This window comes from Thermobia domestica, chromosome 1 (genome assembly GCF_964235325.1).
Source record: "Thermobia domestica chromosome 1, izTheDome1.hap1.1, whole genome shotgun sequence".
In the NCBI taxonomy this organism is placed as follows: Eukaryota; Metazoa; Arthropoda; class Insecta; order Zygentoma; family Lepismatidae; genus Thermobia; species Thermobia domestica.
The window spans coordinates 213,378,574-213,400,212 of NC_137454.1; the positions used below are offsets into that span (position 1 = coordinate 213,378,574).

A 21,639-nucleotide genomic window follows, 5' to 3' on the forward strand; every position below is an offset into this window, starting at 1 on the left:
CGCCTTGCTTATCGGCGTAGCCGTATCGCCTTCACTTGTTTGTTGATGTGAGCAGTATTCGGCTGTCTAGAATGGAGCTCGAAAGGGAATATTTTTGGGCAGTGATCCTTTACGATTTCAAAAGTGGTTTGAACGAGACACAAAGCCTTGACCGTTTGCAGGGAGCATTTGGGGACCTTGCTCCTTCCCGTGCTACAATTTTTCGGTGATTTGGTGAATTCAGAAGAGGCCGGACATCGGCTGGACGTCCGGCAACAGCTGTGTTAGATGAAAACATTGCCGCTGTGGAACAAATAATTCGAGAAAACCCTTGAACAACTTTCAAGGACATTGAATCTACAGTGAACATTGGATCGCCAGCGGTAACAAAAAATCTTCATGATCATCTTCGGCTCAGGAAGGTTTCATCTCGTTGGGTGCCTCACACTTTGACTGAATAGCAGAAGCGTATGCGTGTAGAATGGTGTGAAGAAATGATTGCAAGATTTGATGGAGGCAATTCTCGACGCGTCTCTGACATTGTTACTGGTGATGAGACTTGGATCTATCAATTTGACCCTGAAAATAAACGCCAGTCTACAGTTTGGATCTTTCCAGTCGAAAATCCACCCACAAAAGTGAAGCGACCGCGAAGTGTGGGGAAGAAGATGGTCGCAACTTTCTTCTCCAAATCTGGCCATGTTGCAACTGTTCCATTTGAAGAACAAAGAACTGTTACTGCTCAGTAGTACACCACTGTTTGCCTATCAAAAGTGTTCCAGAAGCTTCGGGAACGGCGTCCAAGAACTGGATTGCGTGGGATCCTGCTTCATCATGACATCCGCACACACGGCCAACATCACAATTCCGATTTTAGAATCTACGGAGGTCAAACTTATGACTCATCCGCCGTATAGCCTTGACCTGGCCCCGTGTGATTTTTTTCTGTTCCCCAGGATCAAAGATCGCATGCGTGGGAAGAGATTTTGCAGCCCTGAAGAAGCTGTAATGGCTTACGAGAATGAACTTTCAACACTTGAAGAAAAAGACTGGCAACACTTCTTCCAAAATTAGTTTTCGAGGATGCAAAATTGTGTACAGTGTAATGGTGAATACTTTGAGAAAATGTAAGTGTTAAATTGATTTTAAGTATGTAAGTTATTTCACATCTCAAAACTTTCGTAGTTACCGTTGTATGATAGATACATCATGAGTTTACTATGAACTTCCAAAAATATATAAATAATAGCTTAAATTACACAGGCTGACGTTTTTAAACTTTTGAAAAGTTACAGAAACAAAACTCACTGATTCTGACTAATTTTAGGTCCCTGAATATGAATATGATATCCATTTTACTACTTTAGCTCGCATTTTTGTGTAACGCATAGTTGCCAGATTTACCATAATATTGAAAATGAGCTATCATGAAGTGTACCGGCCAATGAGCTCTTTGCGTGCAGAAAGGGAATCAACTTAATTTCGACAGTTGGTCAAGAATGACAGTTTTAAAAATTCTTAAAATTAATTTATTGAATTAAACCAGTTAAAAAACTATTTATTCTGTTCGTGTATTAGCACTAAAAAACTATACCCATTCTGTTAGTGTAGGCCTGTTAGTATTTACATACACAGAGTATTTATAAAGTCTAGTGTTTAGAGCTGCAAACAACACCATCTGCTTTACTTTTTTCTTTTATGAAATGTTGTTTCCTCTCTCTTCACCGACCAACAATAGTCCCCCATCATTGCAGGGTCCCAACGTCCTTGATATCGAGTTTCCATCGTTCTTATATCCTGGTGAAACCGTTCTCCCATTTCGTCGCTTACATCTGCAAGATTTTGTGGAAGGAAGTTGAGATGGGAGTGCAGAAAGTGGATTTTCAAAGACATGCGACATCCCAGAGCTTCATATGCGACCAGAAGTTGGTGAACCAGAGCCTCGTAATTTTGAGCTTTAGTTTTGCCCAAAAACCTTTTACAACTTGAACAAAAGCTCCCCAGGCATTTAACTTTTTGTCGTTTAAACTCTGTTCAAACAATTCGACATGGATAAGTTTGTGAATATCAGGTCCTGTGAAAACTCCTTTTAATTTAGCATCAATTAGTTTTGGAAAACACTGTTTAAGATACTTAAATCCTTCAGCTTCTTTGTCCATAGCTTTTATGAAATTCGTCATGAGGCCCAACTTAATATGAAGAGGTGGAAGCAGCACCTTGGATGGATTGATCAGAGGCTCATACTTGACACTGTTGGTACCGGACTTAAATGTCTCTTTGGGGGCCACACTTTTTGTGAAAAATGTTTTCCTGTGGCTCTTGAGTCCCAAAGACACAAAAAACAACAGTACTTTGTAAATCCACCTTGCAGACCAAGTCATATTGCAATAACTTTCAAATCTCCGCAAGTTTGCCAACCATATTCTTTGTAGTTAATACGATTTAAAATGAGTGCGAGATTCTCGTAAGTCTCTTTCATCGAAACAGAGTGTGCCACAGGAATAGACGGCAGCTTGTTTCCATTATGAAGTAAAACTGCTTTCAGACTGTACTTAGACGAATCTATGAAAATACACCAATCGGATGGATCATGTTGAATTTCTAATTCATTCATCAGACCATTGATATCCGTTCATACGCAAAGGGAACCTTCCATTCTGTAGTAATTTGAAAAGGGCTCGTTCCTTTTCCTGTAGTGAGTGTAAGTAGTTCCAGGAGCCAGTAAATTTCACTTTTTGAGTCTAGCACCCAAAAGTTGAGCTTTCTCTTTCGAAAGTTGTAACTCTCTCACTAAATCATTCAACTCATGTTGTAGGATGACGTGAGGCTCATCTTTTACGTGTAAGGAACTCTTTCGGATCTTCGTCTACAGATATTGAGTTGGTGTCTCATCTTTTCCTGTTGGCGCTGTAATATCGATAGTTTCCCAATCTTTCGGAGCAGTAGGTACAGGTAAATTTTCTCTGTGGGGCACTGGTCTGATCGCGGATTGCAAGTTTGGGTATTCGATGGCACGTTGTTTCTTCTTGTTACTTCCTGCTGTATTCATCATACAGAAATAGCAATCATCATAATGATTCCCAGGTTCTCTCCATATCATCGGAACAGCAAAAGGCATAATTCGTTTGGTTCCTTCAAGCCAGGCAGTCAGAGTTGCATAACACATCAAACAACACACATGAGGGGCTCAGCTTTTATCGTGATCACCGATTTTGCAGCCAAAATAAAAATAATATGCTTTCTTAACGTCATCATTTATCGATCTAATCTGCGACTTAACCATAAATACGCCACAGATATAACAAAATCTGTCCGGTGAGTTTTTACATCCTCTGCGGGAAGAACTTGACATTTTGCACACGAAAGCGAAACTTAGAGCAACAGCACAACCACTTATTCCATAAAATCACTAAAAGATACTGAAAACACAGGCAAACAGTTCTAAAATACGGTAAAATAAAACTGAAGTTACTGATGTAAAAATTCCAAGTCAATTCTCTCGATAAAATACTTATACACTTGAGAGTTTACTTACTGCAATGCATAAAAGCAAGACTGAGCCACGCAATAACGGCGCGGTCGGCGCTTTTTTTGCCCGTGTCATCGTGCCGCTCATTGTTGCCACATAGACCCTATTTTTTAAACCGGTTTCAGTAGTCTAAAAACAAACAAAGGAGGGGGAGGAACACAAGTGTCAAGCATTCAATCATTCCCGTCCTCCCGGTATTCATTGGTTTATATATATATATATATATATGCCAACAACAAGGGATCCTATCTGTCGCCGAGTGAAATCTAATTTATTTCTTACTCAAATAGCATTGTCAGACCGGTTACTTCGATGACAACTGAAGCCGTCCCTTCAAAATGGCAAAATTGGCAATAATGCATAACGCCAAAATACGACCTAATGTAGTAAAACGGCTATCAATTTCGAATTCAGCATCCTGAAATTAGTCAGAATCAGAGGTTTTCCTTTCTGTAACTAAACTGACGTCGGCCAGTGCTATTTGTCACTCAAAAATTGAAAAGAAAACTGAGGAAGCATATAGACTTTCGGGACCCAGGCTAGGTCCACAACTGTCTCATGTATTAAATCCATATTCTATTTTCATTTTTTCTTAAATTTTTGCCAAATTTAAACACATGTCAAGTTCGTTGTTTCTTTTTCTTTCGTAGGTTCTGATTATTTTTGTTATTCATATTCTAAGATAATTTTCCTTTCCTTTATTTTGTTTTTGATTACATCGGATAAACTTTCGTTTTTCTTTAAATCGGTTCTACTTTGCTCACCTCGCCAACTATTCGGCCAAGTGTGTGTAGAAAATATGTATATATATATGGAACCTATGTAATACAACGCTTTTACAGTTAAGTATTTCATTTGACAATGGTAAGAGCGGTGCATACATTAATTCGAAAATATAAGAATATTATTAACCTAACGATATATATATATATATATATATATATATATATATATATATATATATATATATATATATATATATATATATATATATATATATATATATATATAACTGTGAATTCATACTAAGATACTTTATCAAATTCAACAAGGTTAACATTTGTAAAATTTCAACTTATAATTTGTAATAGAAAAGTTAAAATCGTGTTAGTTTAACTTGATAGTTATTGATTCCGCTCTGAAATTAGGCAGCCTATATGTTAACCATAAGGAACAAATTTTAACCTTCGTGATTTTGTCTGGAACATAAACTAGAATTTGAGGTTGTCTGCTACTTATTTCTAAATAATAATAATATACTATTACAGTACGTACATAACCGATATATTAGTAAAAGTACTTACTTCCATGTCTTGTGGACAGTTGCAGTTCATATTCTGTTTCAATAGTCGACAACAAACGGTTTTCTTCATTTGCAGAAGGGAGACCGTAAGTTTCAACGATTTCTTGTCGAATTTGTCATAGTTAAAATCAGTGAACACAAGATTCCATCGAGAGTCACGTGTTACAAGTTGACCATTTACAGCCTGAAAAAGAAATAAAAAACGTGTTCATAGTATATTTGACTGCTTTTGTTCAGCAATTTTAATAGAATAAAGAGAATTCTGATTATTCTAACATTGATCAGTTTTAGTTATTAATGTTTACTATGAAATGAAAGACATATACAGTATATGGGAAAATAGAAGAAAAATGTTTATTTTCTTGTAAAGTTCACAATCGTGGTTTATAATACTTTGAAAAAGATTAGAATCTACACTTCTTATGTTTCGAAACTATTCAAGATAAAAGCTTCTTTAAAAATTTGTTGAAGGTAACTGGAAATGTTATTAGTCTGTTAATTAATTCGTAAATCTTTATATACTTTATGTACGTAACACTGCCATAAATTCTGTCTCTTACATACAAGTTCGTATCTGCAAATATAATAAGGTTAAGGAAATAACCTTTTACAGCAATCTGAGTAAAAATAGCATTCAAAATGTCCTATCAGAAAACACGTCTACGAAATCACGCACTATATAAAAAGGTGGAATCGCTCAAAGTTTGAATAAAGCCTCATTGTAGAAATTGCACTTTGGGGTTGGGGGGTAACATTTAGTGGAGGCTAAGTTCCTCTCCAACTCATGAAACAAACGATGGTTCAGCGGATAAAGATTCGAACTCCTAGTTGACCAATCCGAGCATTTGGTGAACTCCATAAAAATCATTCGCGAGCCACTTTGAGCTGCTTTGGTTTTGCAAGAGAATACAAAACTGTTGGAAAGCTCAATGTGTTGTATTTTAAAGAAACTATTATTAACAGGTTTGCCTACACTATTTAACTGATCTTATTGATACACATTTACCTATATTTTACTCTTTGTTCATAAAACTAGGAACATTTAACCCCATGATCACTCAATTTCCACCATACCATCACTGAAACTTCATAATGGACTCTTTGAATTCTCTGAGTAATTTCAGCAGCTTCTTTAAGTGTTTCGGACACAAATCTGATCATTTTGACGGTTGTAATACTTCTGATCCGAAAATACCTTTTGCGTCTGTGAACAGAATCTGACGATGGCGGTTCGCAGCGTACCGAACCAATGAGACCTTTGATTTTCTCTCTCTCTCTCTCTTTTGCGAATCTCATAGCTAAAATAAGAAGCAGTTCTATTCTACCTAGGTAGCCACAAATTTCATGATTGTCATGAATAAGAGGAGACATTGTTCTGCTGGATATTTTTAACTCTCTGGCTGTGTTATAATTTGGTTTCGCTGAGAATTAAGAGAGAATCTGACCATAAAATCTTATGGCCTGCACAATTCTCACAGTGCGTGGTCTGCCAGACGTTGGTCCACTATTGGCTGTGTTAATCCAATTGAATCTTGCAATGGTCTTGTAGACCGATAGATTTTTTTATTTCTTCTTTTGAGAAGTTCAAGCTTTTGCAGAAGTTTGAATATCATTGGTACATAATGGCCAGCTTTACCGATACTTGTTATTCTCGTTGGTTCCTTCCCCACTCTATTTCTTGATGATTTTGAATAATTTTCACTTGCAAGTTGAATATTAGTGCCCTTAAATAGAATAATATTCATTGTAATATCTCGAATTGTTTGGGTTACCTATGATGACATTTGGGACAGAATTTCTGGCCGTCTAGGTGTATAATGACCCATTCTGTTTTATTATCATATGTACGAAATATACCGTAATTGTAAAGAATGTTCATAAGATAATGCAACTCTAGTAAAAACGTGACTATAGAATACTGTTTGACATTGTTTAAAAATAAATAATTTCAATAAATACATTTTAGAGCTTTATTTATTTAATTACTTTACTCCTAATGATCTGCTTACCTTTTCTAGCTTCCAGGGAAGTGCGTGACGGACGAATTTATAAATGTTGAACACAACATTACTATTTACTTCTAATAATCATCATTATTTCCGTTTTAAATTAATAGATTAAAACAAGAAATTTGCTTTCTATAAGGACGCCTTATAAATAGAGCAAATTTAAGAACTTTCCGATTTTGGTAGAAACTATTAATGGTTACATATTGTAGTCCTGTTCTTACCATCAGTTTCTTTAGTTAATATGTTGGACGTACATCCGCGTTGCATGAGTCCTTTAACCTCACGTCGCGAGTGGCCAATTTTCTTAAGTTATTTTCATTTTTTGTTTGTTTGTTTAACATTTCTATGTGCGTTAACACTAGGGTTGGAGAGCTGAAGTTAGAACCCAATGGCCTTGACTTCAGTTTCCAAATAGTTCATTTTATTCAGACGAAAGATCACGTGGCAAACTTCAACTTGTTTAACAGCGAACTTGTATACACATTTAATTGTCACACGCTGCGATATGATATGTCACACGCATGAACCTTTATCGAACCCGAAGTCAAATTTAGACTATATATATATATATATATATATATATATATATATATATATATATATATATTTCAATTTGGCTTAATCTCCAATTAGATCTTTGATAAATTTGACGTCTGAATTAGGAACTCAAAGTCAAATTTAATTATTAAAAAAAATCAACATTAACTTTGATACTTCTTTGAGCTGATGTTTCGAAAGCATTTCAGTAATTTTTGTTTAAGAATGTAGATGCCAAGTTTCTTTTCTCTAAGTTCAAGGATTCGTGAGGTATGTATTCTTGGCAAAAGAAATGAAGAAGAAAATAAAGAATACAAATTTTAAAAAATCCTATCTTCTCTCTTGCTTTCGTGAGAAAATTACTTTTCCACCCAATATTCACATTCCTATGGCCTCTGCGTTGATGAGCTAGCCACTTTTATTCTTCTAAACCTCGAAAACTTTATTCCTATACTACTACTTCTTATATAGAGCAAATGTATTCCTGATCATTTATACTTCAGCATGTGACTTGTGTAAGTGTAATGACGTATTGTAGTTATGTAGTCTACGTATACATGTTAATGTTACCTTGAAGGATCTGGAAGCGGTAAAGCAAGAGATATGATCGTTGAAGTAAAAATAAGGGAGAAATTGCCACACTAAAAATTATTTGCAGTTGGTTGATAACTCTCATAACAAAAGATTTAAACATTTCATTTCAATACATTTTCTTTCATAAAATATGCAATATTTTCCCTCTGATGGTTATAACTTCCATCATGGAACAAGTTACCGTGTGGTTTATTCAAGAGTTAAAGTACGTATGTGTTGTTCTCAAGCAACATATTTTGCACATTATTTTACGTTTTAGATATCTTGTATATTTTTTCTTAGTTCCCGTATATGTATAGGCTCATTTCACGTGCTAGTTTTATAGCCAAGGAGAAGATCTACGACCGAGAAATATAGGTACTGTGAAATTGATGGAAAAGTATAGAATCGTTTGAAATGTGCACAATTGAAGAACATGGAGAAAATTATAAAATGGAAAAGTAATGAGATAATGTTGGAACTAATATGGAGATAATTGTGCACAAAGAGAATAAGAAATTGATAAGACATCGTTTGAGAACCGATTTTCTAGTTAAGGATGTGATACACGGTAAAGAAAGGTCAAGAATGATTGGTTGGTTGATCGATTTAGAGTTTAATGTCCCTTTCAGCACTAAGGATACACGAGACGTGGATTTACAGTTCAACATAACATCCAAACCACATGAGCTACCTCCGAGAATGAAACCCACATCTTCCGTGTATGTTAAGAATAGAGCCGCGAGGGAATTTAAGGGTAAGAAAGAATGAAATTTAAATTCGTGTTAAGTACTAATGAAAGAAGTTTGTTACATCAAACAAGTAGCTTAAGAGAAGTATGTCGGGTAAGAACAAATCTTAGTATCCCTTAAATGATCTGTCAGTGACAACATAATGACATTATGATGATTTTTCAAACGCTATGTTTTATGACTTAATATTTAGGCTGTCTAGAATCTAGGATCCTACTTCGTTATTATGATGTGATTTCTTCAGTACTTAAGAAAACCCTTTATATTTCAGGATATGACGAACGTACTGATTTAAAGGCATCATTCATTTTCATCAGTTACTCAGTGCACATGCTGGACATTCTTCTAATACAATACAATGCTGTACTTCACGAATGATATAGGATTGTTTGGAAGTAATAAATAATATCAGTGTTGTAAAAATGTATTGTGGTCATAAGCTTATTAATAGTTTAGAAATATATTCAAGAGTGTTTGATTCCGTTCAAGGACTAATATACCTAGAGCATATATATAAAGTCAACCAAGAAAGTTCTTTCGCTTTTTCACCCACCACCTTTGAACATCGATATGTCGTCTAAAACGTACCTGGAAGATCAAAAATAGTTCTCATCAGCATCGACGACCTCCTACCAACGTTCTGGAAGGCCTCGGACTCCATCGCTGTAGAACTTGGTGGACCGTCAAGCGAAGAAGGTATCAAGTGTATTTTGCACCTCTACTAAGGATTTGAACTGGCGTCCTCTAAGGCGATTGTCCAAGGAATAGAACAGGTGATAATCAGACGGTGCAATATCCGGGGAGATGGCAGATGCAATAGTGTTTGCATCCAAGGGGTACACTGGTGTCCTGGGTCATCTTAGCCACATAGGGATTAGCATTATCCTGTAACACAAGGACCCCTTTGAGATTCAGAAGTGCTGCCTTCAGAGTTTTCAGTTTTTCTTGAGCACGGCTCAATTGCTGACAGTACATAGTTGCAGTTGATGCTCTGATCAGCTGGTAGCAGATCCCATGAATGATGCCAAGAGCAGTCCACCAATCACACAGAAGGACCTTCTTGTGATGCAGTACTGGTTCGGCTGTTTTGGAATCGCTTAATGGGATGCTAATCAATGGTGACGATGCCGTGGAGATTCGCACAGAAAACACTTCTCATAACATATCAACACCCTGTCCAGAAATGGCTCCTTCCTCAGACGAGACAGCAAAGAAACACAGGTGTCTGCTCACGTTGCCTTCTGGCCCTTAGTCAAATCATGTGGAACCCATCGACCCAACTTTTACTGTTTCTCAAGTTGATGGAGGTGCTGCCGAATGATTTCTCCACTCACACTGAATTATAGTCCCAGTTCCTCACATGTCTGGCTACTATTCGCCTCAATTGCTGCTTGAAAATCTTGATTTGGTACATGTGTTGGTCTTCCGGTACGTGGTGTGTCTTCGAGTGTTTAATCACCGTTCTTAAACTTGTTAAACCACTGCTGCACCGTCCGCGTAGTCAGGACACCCTCACCAAAGGCCTGGGATATCTTCCGCCCCACTGCAGCGGCGTTTGACCCCAGTTTGAACTCGTATAGCATACATTTCTTATGACGCTCTGTGGAGATCCCATGTTCACTCTGTCCTTACGTAAGTTCACGATGTAAATGAACTGCAACAATCAGGTAGTATATTGGATATACCCACACTAACAAATAACCTTCGCTTTGTCTCCATTCGCATTCAACTCACGGTGTGAGGGCCAATTGAACATAAACCTGCACAAGAACGACATAACTTTCTTGTTTACCTTTATATATACTCATGAGGTAGAACTACAGATACTTATCAACTTAATCGAAACACTTAGAGCTAGAAGCATGTCAGATATTTTGGTGACAACAATAAGGCGGCAACCGCAGTTCCGAGCTTGTGATGGTAGCTCTTACGACGAACTCCGTACTAGGTAAGAAGCAGTCGAACTGTAATGCGCAGTGAACTGTGCAGATGTGACTGTATAAAATGGACGAGAAAAGGGCAAGTTGTTGGGGCTTGGTTATGTAATGCGAGTGTAACGAAGTGGCTAAAGTGTTGGGAGTGTCGCGAGAGACAGTGACCAAGGTGATGTCGGTCTATAAAACTCATGACAAAACGAGATCGGCGAAGAGGAACAATAGTCGGAAGAAAACTCTCAGTGACAGGTCCCGCAATAAATAAAAAAACAGACTGTTACTCAGAACTGTCGTGCAGTAGAAGAACTCGAGCAGAAACTCCCATATAGCCTGGGTCGACAACCACAATCCTCCGCCTTACACAGATTTACATGACATGAAGAAATTGCGTTGGGTTGCACAAGCGAAACCGCTGATGAGAGGCCATAACGCTTTAACACTACGCCAATTCCATTTTATGTAATTATTATGAATAAGAAAATCAATAATTTTTAAAAAACAATATATAGAAATTAAGCCAGATAGTATCTAGAAAAGGCTTATATAAACCAATAAATATTTAAAACTACTTGTAAAGAGTATAAATTTGGGTACATAATAATTATGACGTCACAAACTGTGCACGTACATTCTCGTTTATAAGGAAAATCTTTAGAAACTGTTATTAGTTTATTTAATGGCAATTTGTAGGTACTATATAGCTTCTTTCTACTTCTTTCTATATAGCTCTCTCTCTATATATATATTAGAGACCTGCACGGGCCGAATTTTTAGGCCCGAGCCCAATCCAGCCCGAACGTACCTAGGCCCGGTCCAGCCCGGGCCCGAAATGTTTTGGAGATTTTCGGCCCGAGCCCGGCCCGGTCCGATAAGTTTTTAAAAATTCTTGGCCCAAGCCCGGCACGGGCCCGATAAATTTTAAAAGTTTTTGGCCCGACCCCGGCCCGATAAATTTTTTAAAAAATTAGCTCGAGCCCGAATCTTTCTCAAAATTTAGTACTAAATTTGACCTAACCCTCAGAAACATTTTCTAAACTCTGGTTCACAACCTGACGCTTGCCTCCCGAATGGTACCATTGCCTCCTAGAACTTTGCCTGTCATCCAGAGAACAAAAACTCCATTCCCTGTAACAAAAATCTAACTTAATTGATTTTTAGCATAAAGTGAAGATGGCAATATTGTTTAGCGACAGGCAAAACATTCCCCCCCTTCCTTCTTTTTATATTTTGAGTTCAGTGAAGGTCAAGGTCAGAGCTCAATTTACCGCATAATGCCTGCAATCCTCTATAGTGAAAGTGGAGCCGCTAAGCAACACAAACTGTAAATAACTATTGCATTCTTTGTAACATTTTTCACGGACACACTTCTCCAACGTTTGGCTTTATCCCAATTATCATTTAACGAAATTCAATAATTAATAAAGAATTACAATTGATCAGCCCCAGCCCGGCCCGACCTGAAGAGAAATCAGTGTCGGCCAGCCTAAGCCCGGCCCGGCCCAAAGAAATAACAGTGTCGACCCGCCCAAGCCCGGCCCGGCCCAAAGAAATAACAGAGTCGGCCCGCCCAAGCCCGGCCCGCGGGCCGGGCGCGGCCCGTGCAGATCTCAAATATATATATTTCACTGTCTTTAAGCTATTCACTAAAATTCAAACAACTGGGTGCGCTTAAGAAAAATCCTTTAACTGTCAAATGCTCATTCCCTGCTTAATCTGACTATGTATAAGCAGAGGTAAAAGTGACTTTGAAAAAGTAGGGGAGCGCTTGACGTCATGCCGTCCCCCGTGCCTATCTTTACCTATCTTTGCCCATCGTAATTTTTAGAAGGTGGCGGGACGCCATAGATATTTTTGGAAATTGGGGAACTATGTCCGCCCGCGTACCCCTCACTTTTACGCCTGTGTATAAGATATAATTAAAAGTGGACTAGTGAGTTTTGGAACACACACAACACTTAAGACACGTTCGAAGATAGACACACATGTTATCTTACTTTTCCTTCAAGGTTACTTACCGTATTGAATAACTCCTTCATATTGTCAGTGTCAGCAAATATGACAAAGTATGATGGTGTGGGTCTCATTTTCCTTAAACCTAAAGTTGTGTTATCTTGTAAACGATTCAGCACAATAACTCTTAATATGGAATGGCCAATCAAGTAATATAAAGTCTGGTCCAATTCTGCAAGAAGGGCAAGATAACAATGATATAGCACATACCTTTATACATAGAAAAGCCATATCTTATTACAAAAATCTTTAATTTACATTTAATTCTTTGTGTTAAATATATCAACTAACTTACGTGTTACTTATAAAGAATATACGTATATTACAAAGTTAGTAAACAAAATATTTTAGGCTACAGTAACAATGGGAAATAGATAATTATATTATTGTTAATTACATGTTATTGTGCTGTGGATATAAAACGATATTTTACAGCTGAATAAATATTTCAGTACATAAGAGAATTACAGTTGTTCGTATAGGCACACATGCTCTGGGTAAAATTATTTTAAGATACAGATTATCATCTAAGACAACCCCTTATATCTATAAATTCGCTGAATGATATTGGAATTGAGGAGTTCTATGTAATAAGGACCCATAACGGGAAAACATGTTTTGATTTGAGAACATTGCGGTAAATATTTTAAACATAGATATATATCTTTATTTAACGTTTGTACATGTGCACTCAGCATGAGTAAAATAGATTTATTCTTTTCTGCTTCAAAATACAAAGAAACTAACAGTTCATTTCAATACAACATAAATATTAGTGTGTTTAAAAAGGGGTTTTATAAGCTCTTATTAGAAAGAACGACTTCATAGGATTCTCGTGAATACGTATAATTCAGTCGTATAATAGTCGTCTCGCAGCAGTCGTATAATACATTTTGTGAAAATGGATAAAGAAACTAATTACAAAATAAGGAACACAGATAAAAGTAAACAGAACAATATGTGTGTAACAATAATACATTAAAGTAGTCCATGTATTATATAGAAACTGGACATGTAACAATCCCTGGCACTGGAAACAAGTCTATGCATTATGTACAGCTAGTAAAGTCTATTCATGAAGATTATACTCTGCATCCCTGATGTCTGGCTTGACGGAACACTTTCTACCAAAGAACAGCACCTGGATCCAGAAAACGGACAAACTCCATTCGTCTCGTTCTTTAGCTGGGTTCGGCTGCAGTGGTTGATTTTCTAACAATGTATCTGCAAGATTTACGTAGCAGTCCGATCGAGTAAATCGACACGTAGGCACAAGTACTGTATATGCATCAGCAGCTAGAATATTACCTGACGGTTTCAAGCAAAGTCCTACAGAGGACTGAATCTTGAAAGGATGTCGAGTTGCTGATGGTTTACTTTTCATTATAGTAGTGAATTAATGCTGCTTTCAGCAATTCCACGTACTTGTCAACTGTCTCCTCTGTTTCTTGGGATTATACTCGAATTCGTGCTAGCACACTGCGACATATTCAACGCTATTCAAACAACTACCCCACCAACATAACTGCAATAGATACTCGCTTTCATCTCAAGACGATTTATATTCCTTCACTGTAGTACGATATCGTAATGAAATTTTGCAGATGTATACAGGGTGTTTCTAAACAACACCGACAACGTTTGGGAGGTAATTCCTGACGCCAAAATAAGGCGAAAAGTATAGACCAACCTGGGTGCACAAATGATTCCTTTCGGAGTTATAGGGTGCAGAAAATATGAAAAAAAAAATGAATTTTAAAGGTCCATAGGTACGAACCTATGGGATCTACCGTAGTTGGGTCAATACTGCACTTACGAACTAATATGTGCTCTATCCAAAAATGTATGTTTCAGAATCCTAAGGTACCCACGTAACAATTTTTGTACAGGCAGTTTGGTTACGGGCATATAATCTGAAGTACTGACTTACTATCTCTGTAAAAATTGTTGCATATATACTGCGGAATTCTGATGCATGTATTTTTGGATAGAGCACATATTAGTTCCTTAGTAAAGTATTGACCCGACTACGGTAGGCCCCATAGTTTTGAAGCTATGGACCTTTAAAGTTCATTTTTTTTTTACATTTTTGGCAGCCTATAACTCCGAAAGGAAGCATTTGTGCACCCAGGTTGGTCTATACTTTTTGTCTTATCTTGATGTCAGGAATCACCTCCCAAACGTTGTCGGTGTTGTTTTGAAACACCCTGTAGAATTAATACCAAAGAATTTAAAAATGAAATCTTCCATTAAAAAAAAAAAAAAAGCCTATGTCGGTATGGACCTCTACTACATAAAACTCCTCAATTATGACAAATGTGTGCTTTAGAGAAAATAAATATATCTGGAACTTTATTGCCTGAAGACACTCAAGGAAGTCATGAGTTGTTTTTCTTTCATTTAAGAGGCTGCGAAGGCAAACGTGATAATCGAAACAAGTAGAACAAATCAGTATGTCCTGCTCATTATTTATAGTAGTTTCTTCTAAATATGTTAACAATCTTCAAATCGATTTAAATTTTTAAAAAATCATTTCTTAAGAATAAAACTTAAAAAATATATATATATTCCTAGAGACACCGCATTTCCTTAAACTTCAGAGAAAAGGTGGCAATACTTCTGCCTAGCGTACCACCAGAGAAAAAAATATATAGGGCCTACTGGCTATCACATATAGGAAGCAAAGAACTAAAACAGTTTATCCAATACTTATTACAAATAAATAGACGAAGCTATCATATTACCTGCTTCATTTTGGAAAATAAGTGCAGCGTCTGTGCCATTTCGTTTCTTCAGGTAAGCTTCCATGGCTTCTACGAATGGCCGAACAGTGGCATCCAACCGGATATAAGGAATCCCTGCGTCGTCTGCCAATTTCATACTTCTGTACCAACCAGTCCATGTGAAATCCAATATGACAGACACACCTTTTTTAGTTTCCTGACAAACTAAAACAGAAAAAAAGTAACACGTACTGTACTCCCATATTAACATTTCTTAGTAGTGGTCATTTTAAATATACTAAATAAAATCTAACGCTTGATAGTGTAATATCATATTCAGGGGCGTATTTACGATTTTGTTTCGGGGGCGGGCTTTGGTAACTTTATTCCTGGAAATGTGAAAATTCTGCAAGATATTTCATTTACTTTAATACAGTAAATAAAATTTCGGGGGTGCTTAAGGCCGGAAGCCCCACCTTAAATACGCCACTGATCATATTACAAATGTTATTTTTATAAGTTTTTTCTCAATATTTAACTACTTACACATGATTCATATAAATAACATTAATTATATGACTATAAACTTAAACAATTCAATACAATAATGTAACTTGTAGATCAAGATTCCAGAAGTTATGCTATACTAAAACACCTTGAATTTAATTAACACTTCTAATGATTCGACAATTAAAACTTACATTCAATTTAGTATGGAAAACATATCTGAATTTAAAGTAAATTAACCAAAGGATACTTTATCTTAGATTCGTATAAGTGACAACAAACATAAACTAATGAAGAATATTATGGTTTACGAAGAATACAAGACGAAGAATACAACATTATAATAAAGGTAACCAAGAAAGTTCTGTTGCTTTTTCACTCACCAGTTTTGAACATCGATATGTCACCTAAGACGTACCTTCAAAATCAAAAATAGTCCCAATCAGCATCGACGACCTTCTGCCAACGTTCTGGAAGGCCATGGATTCCATCGCGGCAGAACTTGGTGGGCCGTGAAGCGAAGAAAGTATCAAGTGCATTTTGCACCTCTACTAAGGATTTGAACTGGCGTCCTCTATGATGATTGTCCAAGGAATGGAACAGGTGATAATCGGACGGTACAATGTCCGGAAAGTATGGCGGATGCAATAGTGTTTCCCACCCAAGGCGTAGAACGGTGTCCGGGGTCATCCTAGCTAAGTGGGGCTTAGCGTTGTCCTGTAACAGAAGGACCCCTTTGCGATTCAGAAGTGCTGCCTCCAGAGTTTTCAGTTTTTCTTGAACACGGCCAATTGCCGACAATACACAGTTGCAGTTGCATTGATGCTCTGACCAGCTGGTAGCAGTTCCCGATGCATGATGCCGTGAGCAGTCCACCAAATACACAGGAGGAGGACGTTCTTCTGATGCAGTACTAGTTTCGGCTGTTTTGGAATCACTTAATGGGATGCTAACAAATGATGACGGCGCCATGGAGCTTCGTACAGAATCCACTTCTCATCACACGTCAAAACTCTTCCAGAAATGGCTCCTTCCTCAGACTAGACAGCAAAGAAACACAGGTGTCTGCTCACGTTGCCTTCTGTCCCGGAGTCAAATCATGTGGGACTCATCGACCCAACTTGTAATGCTTCCCAAGATGATAGGTGCTGCCGAATTGTTTCTCCACTCACACTGAATTGTAGTTCCATTTATTCACCTTTTTGGCCACTGTTCACCTCAATTGCTGCTGCCAGAAGATCTTCATCTTGTACATGTGTTGGTCTTCCGGCACGTGGTGCGTCTTTGAGTTTTCGCCACCTCCTTAAACTTGTTAAACCACTGCTGGAATGTCCACGGAGTCGCAACATCCTCACCAAAGGCCTGAAATACTATATTCCGCCCTGCGCGCAGCGGCGTTTGACTCCAGTTTGTACTTGTATAGCATACGCGCCCTTATGATGCTCTGTGAGAATCCCATGTTCACTCTGTCCTTACGTAAGTTCACGGTGTGACTGAACTGTCACAACCAGGTAGTATGTTGGATATACCCACACCAACAGCTGACCTTCGCCTTATCTCCATTCGCATTCTACTCACGGTGTGAGGGCCAATTGAATACAAACCTCCACAAAATGCGACAGAATTTTGTTCGTTACCTTTATACTGCTAAGAAGTGGAAAGAAGAGATCGAAAGCGACTTACAATTAAGGGGACAACTCTAAAGAAACTGTAACTGGCCACCCTATCCCTCCAACACAAATATAAAAACAAATATGCAAATGTGGGTGAGAAAGAAGAATTAGTGATAGGTGAGCACAGAACTATACATACATTTCTTACGAGGTGGAAAGGAAGGGACAGTGGATTTATTCATTTATCACCATAGACAATTAGAAGCCACTGATCCAGATGACTTTCGAGATATAGTGATGATGGTGTAGTAGTGAGCATATTGTCTTCCGAGCAGTTGGCCCGGGGCCGATTCCTGGCTACTGGATATATATTTTTTTTAATATTTAAATATTAGTGTAGACATATGATACTTCACATTAAAATTTACATGATAAATTTTCATTTTGTATATATAAAAATCAGTGGCGTCGGCTTGTGCAGTTCGCAAGGGCACGTGAACCACAAAATATCGTGCGCTGTTTGTTGCTCCTTATGCCATTTAATAATATTTAGAATATTATTATATTGTAGTTTCGTTTCTACTCTTCGCTTGCTTTATACCTTGCGTATATACATTCCATCATCACACATCACGTTCACAACAGAGCAGCGAGCATGAGAGAGACTGCTCTATGTGTAGTACAGAAGGAAAGCGCAGGCAGCTGAGGGGAGAAACTGCAGTCTCCTGGTGTTCAAATCAAGAGTTGAACGTGCAGTGTTGACGACTGTTGTTAATTAATTTCCAGTAATGTGGCGCTTTAAACAGAATCAAAGAATGAACTGCAGTTTAAAATAGAAAAATGTAGTAGTATGTAACTCTTTTTTTTTCAATCAGTTAGCTACATTGTGTGCTGGTATACACGTATTATAAATATGTTTGCTAGTATTTATTATTTCTTTTCCATTACATGTCTCAATTAAAGTAAATGTATGCTAAACTATAAAGATATTAAGGCGGGTATATTCCGTATACTCCCGTGTATCCCCCTCAATAGGTTTGTAGTATTAGGGTTTCCTAAAATACTTTTTCAGCACTAGTGAATCTAAGGCACTTCGACACGAAAGCATTTTTCGGGAGATTCCTTTAAGAAAAATCTTATCATTACCCTATCTTGTAGAGGATTCTGTTGAGTGATTGCAAACTACTGTATATCACTGAGAGTTGTGAAAGTTTAGAAAGAAGTTAGAACATAATGGACCAAAGTTCACTATCATCTGGAGGTGTAAACTGAACTGTGTCGAAACTTCAAAGTTCATTAAAAGCAATAAATGGCTGATAGATTATGAAATGAAAACACCGTCGTTTTGCTTTTCTCACGTCTTATAGAGTGGGGGGGGGGACTCTGAACGGCGGGCGACTCTGAACATATTAACGTTTGTCATTTGTATCCAAAAACCGCCACCTTGAGTTTGGTAGAAAGTGGTGGAATTGGAAGACGTTTGTGTGGTGAGCTAAATATTCGAGTGACGTGATGAACTCACGTTTGTTTTGGAGAGGAAAGCGAAAGAGGCAAACACAAATTTATTTATTTGCAATCAACACAACAGGCATAAGCCCAATTATAGTGTTGGTGGCATAATACATTTACAATAGTTTTCTTAAACATAGAGTTCATATTGCAGATGTCAATTTCTTTGTGTTTGATACATATTTTGTTATAAGTAGAACACATTCTCCAAATTGGTGATTTCAATAATACGTTGGTCCTTGCTTTTTTGCAATAAAACAGACCAGAGTTATTAGCACGAGTTTTAAGTGTTGGGACATGAAAATTTAATGTTGATATGAGATCTGTACAATTAAATTCGTTTTGTACTATTTTATGGAGAAAAATCAAATCTGTCACATTTCGCCTTTGTTCAAGTGTAGGGATACAGAAGTTGTCTATTAATGTTAGATAATTTTCATAATATGGATAGATTCCAGTTGTCTTGTACGTCAAGTATTTGATAAATTTAGATTGGACCTTTTCCAGTTGGTGTCTGTATTGCTGTTGTGATGGGTTCCAAATCACAGCAGCATATTCCAGTTTTGATCGCACATAGGCATAATACATTTTTGTTAGTGTAGTACTATTGTTAAATTCCTTTCCAATTCTAATTATGAACCCTAACATCTTGAAAGATTCGTTAACTATGTTCTCTATATGGTTATTAAATGTCAGTTTCGTATCAAATATAACTCCAAGATCTCTGACTGAATTTAATCAATTTAGTAAATGTAAGGATCAAGTAATAAAATAGCCATATTGTAGTTTGAGACCTTGTTTATATAGTGTGTAATTTCTATGAGACAGCACAGAACCACGTTGTTGATGCATGGAAGTTTGGCGGGGATTTAGTCATGCCTGACTGCTACATGCTGACTGGTGCTGCTATCTGTGAAAGATTACGAACACTTAACAGACAACCTGCGTTGTGGGGCTACTCTGAACCGATTTGAAGGGAAGACACTGAACACATCTTTGTATTGCTGTTATGATGTTTTTACTGTACAATTTGTATACAGTGCCTTATCAGGGTTTCATGTTTCATTACAGCTGCCCAGAGACTACAAGAGAGTAAAGAATGGCACAAAATACGAACGATGGAATAGGCAAACAATGGCGCAAGCCTTCGAGGAAATTTAAAAAAAACTGTCCCTCTGCCAGGCTGCCGAGAAATACGAGATAAGCAAAGGGCACGTTACACTTGCGGTTGAAATCTGTCAGTAGGAGGTCACAAGGAGGTTAGCCCGTGTTTGGGAAAGAAGAGGAAGACGAAATGGCAAACTTGTTGCTCAAGGTGGCACGAAAACCTTTCTCTATAACATTGCAAAATGTAAGAAAAGTCGCATTTGACTACGCTGAAAAGAAAGCACTGAAACATCATTTCAACAGGGAGACGCGATCGGCGGGAAAAGATTGGCTTCGATTGTTTCTCAAACGAAACCCTAAATTATTATTACGAACCCTGAAACAGCTATCTCTTACAAGAGCAAAAGGTTTCAACAAGGAAGTTGTCACAGAATATTTTGATCTCCTGCATCAAACCGTAGAAGGCACTGGCTTGATCAACTCTCCGGAACACATCTACAATGTGGAAGAGACTGACCTTTCTTTCAACAATAAACCAAAGCGTGTTGTGGCAGACAAAGGTTGTTCAAATGCAGTGTTCGTGACATGCGCCGAGAAAGGAGAAAATGTTTCGTTAATTACGTGATGTAATGCTGCAAGCGCTTTCATTTCTCTGTCCTGGGCTATCTGCAATAGATAACTGGATCCAATGTTCAAGATGCAGCCGTTGGTACCGCATAGTCTGTGTGAGCACGGTGACAATGTACTTTTTATCTGTAAGCGATGCAGAACCAGTGCGTGAGCACATGTCAGCATTGCTTAGTTCTACGGGGTCTACGTTCCCCAAGGAGTTTTAATACACAGTAGATATATTATTGATTTTGTTTTGACTTTAGTAAATCTCTTTCTTTGTTCTTATTGGACAGATCATAGATGCAGATTATTCTTCCCTAAAATATATACGTTTAGTATTTCTGCATATTTTTAGTGTTTTTTTTAATGTTCAGTGTCACCCCTCCTTTGTTCAGTTTCACCTCTCAATCGTGGGTGACTCTGAACAGAACACAGTTATTCATTTCCACGCACGTAGCATTCATTCTATACCAGATATCGCGCAGTGCTTGCACCGAGTGTTGAACAACATATAGGGGTTTCGATTTCATGTAAAGTTCGATTCCATTCGTTGCGAAACGTTTGCTTATAAGGTAAATTACCATGAAATTGTTTAGTCCCCCCGCCGCCACTAAATGAAGGGAATTAGCAGTGGACCTGAATTGTGTAATATATTTGGGACATCTGATGGAAAAAGAAAATAAATATGAGAATTGTAATAAACAATTAACTAGTGTGAGCATTAGGGGCCCCCCACACGGAGAATCCACCGGGTTCGGATCCCCCTTCAAAACTTCCTAAGTCGACATACGTTTGTACACTTTCACAATAAAACTATAATTACTTATGTAGCCTAAAGATTTAATGTTACACTTCATCTGTAGTTTTTCTTTTCTTTTTTAAAAAAATCTAATTTTATAATTTTTCGTATAATATAGACGCCAGAACTTAAAAATTACACAT

General features: G+C 37.4%; 2 protein-coding genes across 2 annotated transcripts in view; both read right to left on the reverse strand.

Annotated features, from left to right (window-relative positions):
- Positions 1 to 4,949, reverse strand: part of LOC145693573 (ionotropic receptor coreceptor Ir8a-like) — a 94,028-nt gene extending 89,079 nt beyond the window's left edge. The window contains exon 1 of the mRNA XM_081769674.1: positions 4,813 to 4,949. The gene's annotated coding sequence lies outside the window, so the exon portion shown is untranslated. The remainder of the gene's footprint in view (positions 1 to 4,812) is intronic.
- LOC145678627 (ionotropic receptor coreceptor Ir8a-like) overlaps positions 3,813 to 21,639 on the reverse strand; it is a 100,485-nt gene continuing 82,658 nt past the window's right edge. The window contains exons 4-7 of the mRNA XM_081748987.1: positions 15,371 to 15,574; positions 12,632 to 12,798; positions 4,813 to 4,995; positions 3,813 to 3,926 (exon numbers count right to left, since the gene is read on the reverse strand). Coding sequence (XP_081605113.1) covers positions 3,813 to 3,926; positions 4,813 to 4,995; positions 12,632 to 12,798; positions 15,371 to 15,574 — 668 coding nt within the window. The remainder of the gene's footprint in view (positions 3,927 to 4,812; positions 4,996 to 12,631; positions 12,799 to 15,370; positions 15,575 to 21,639) is intronic.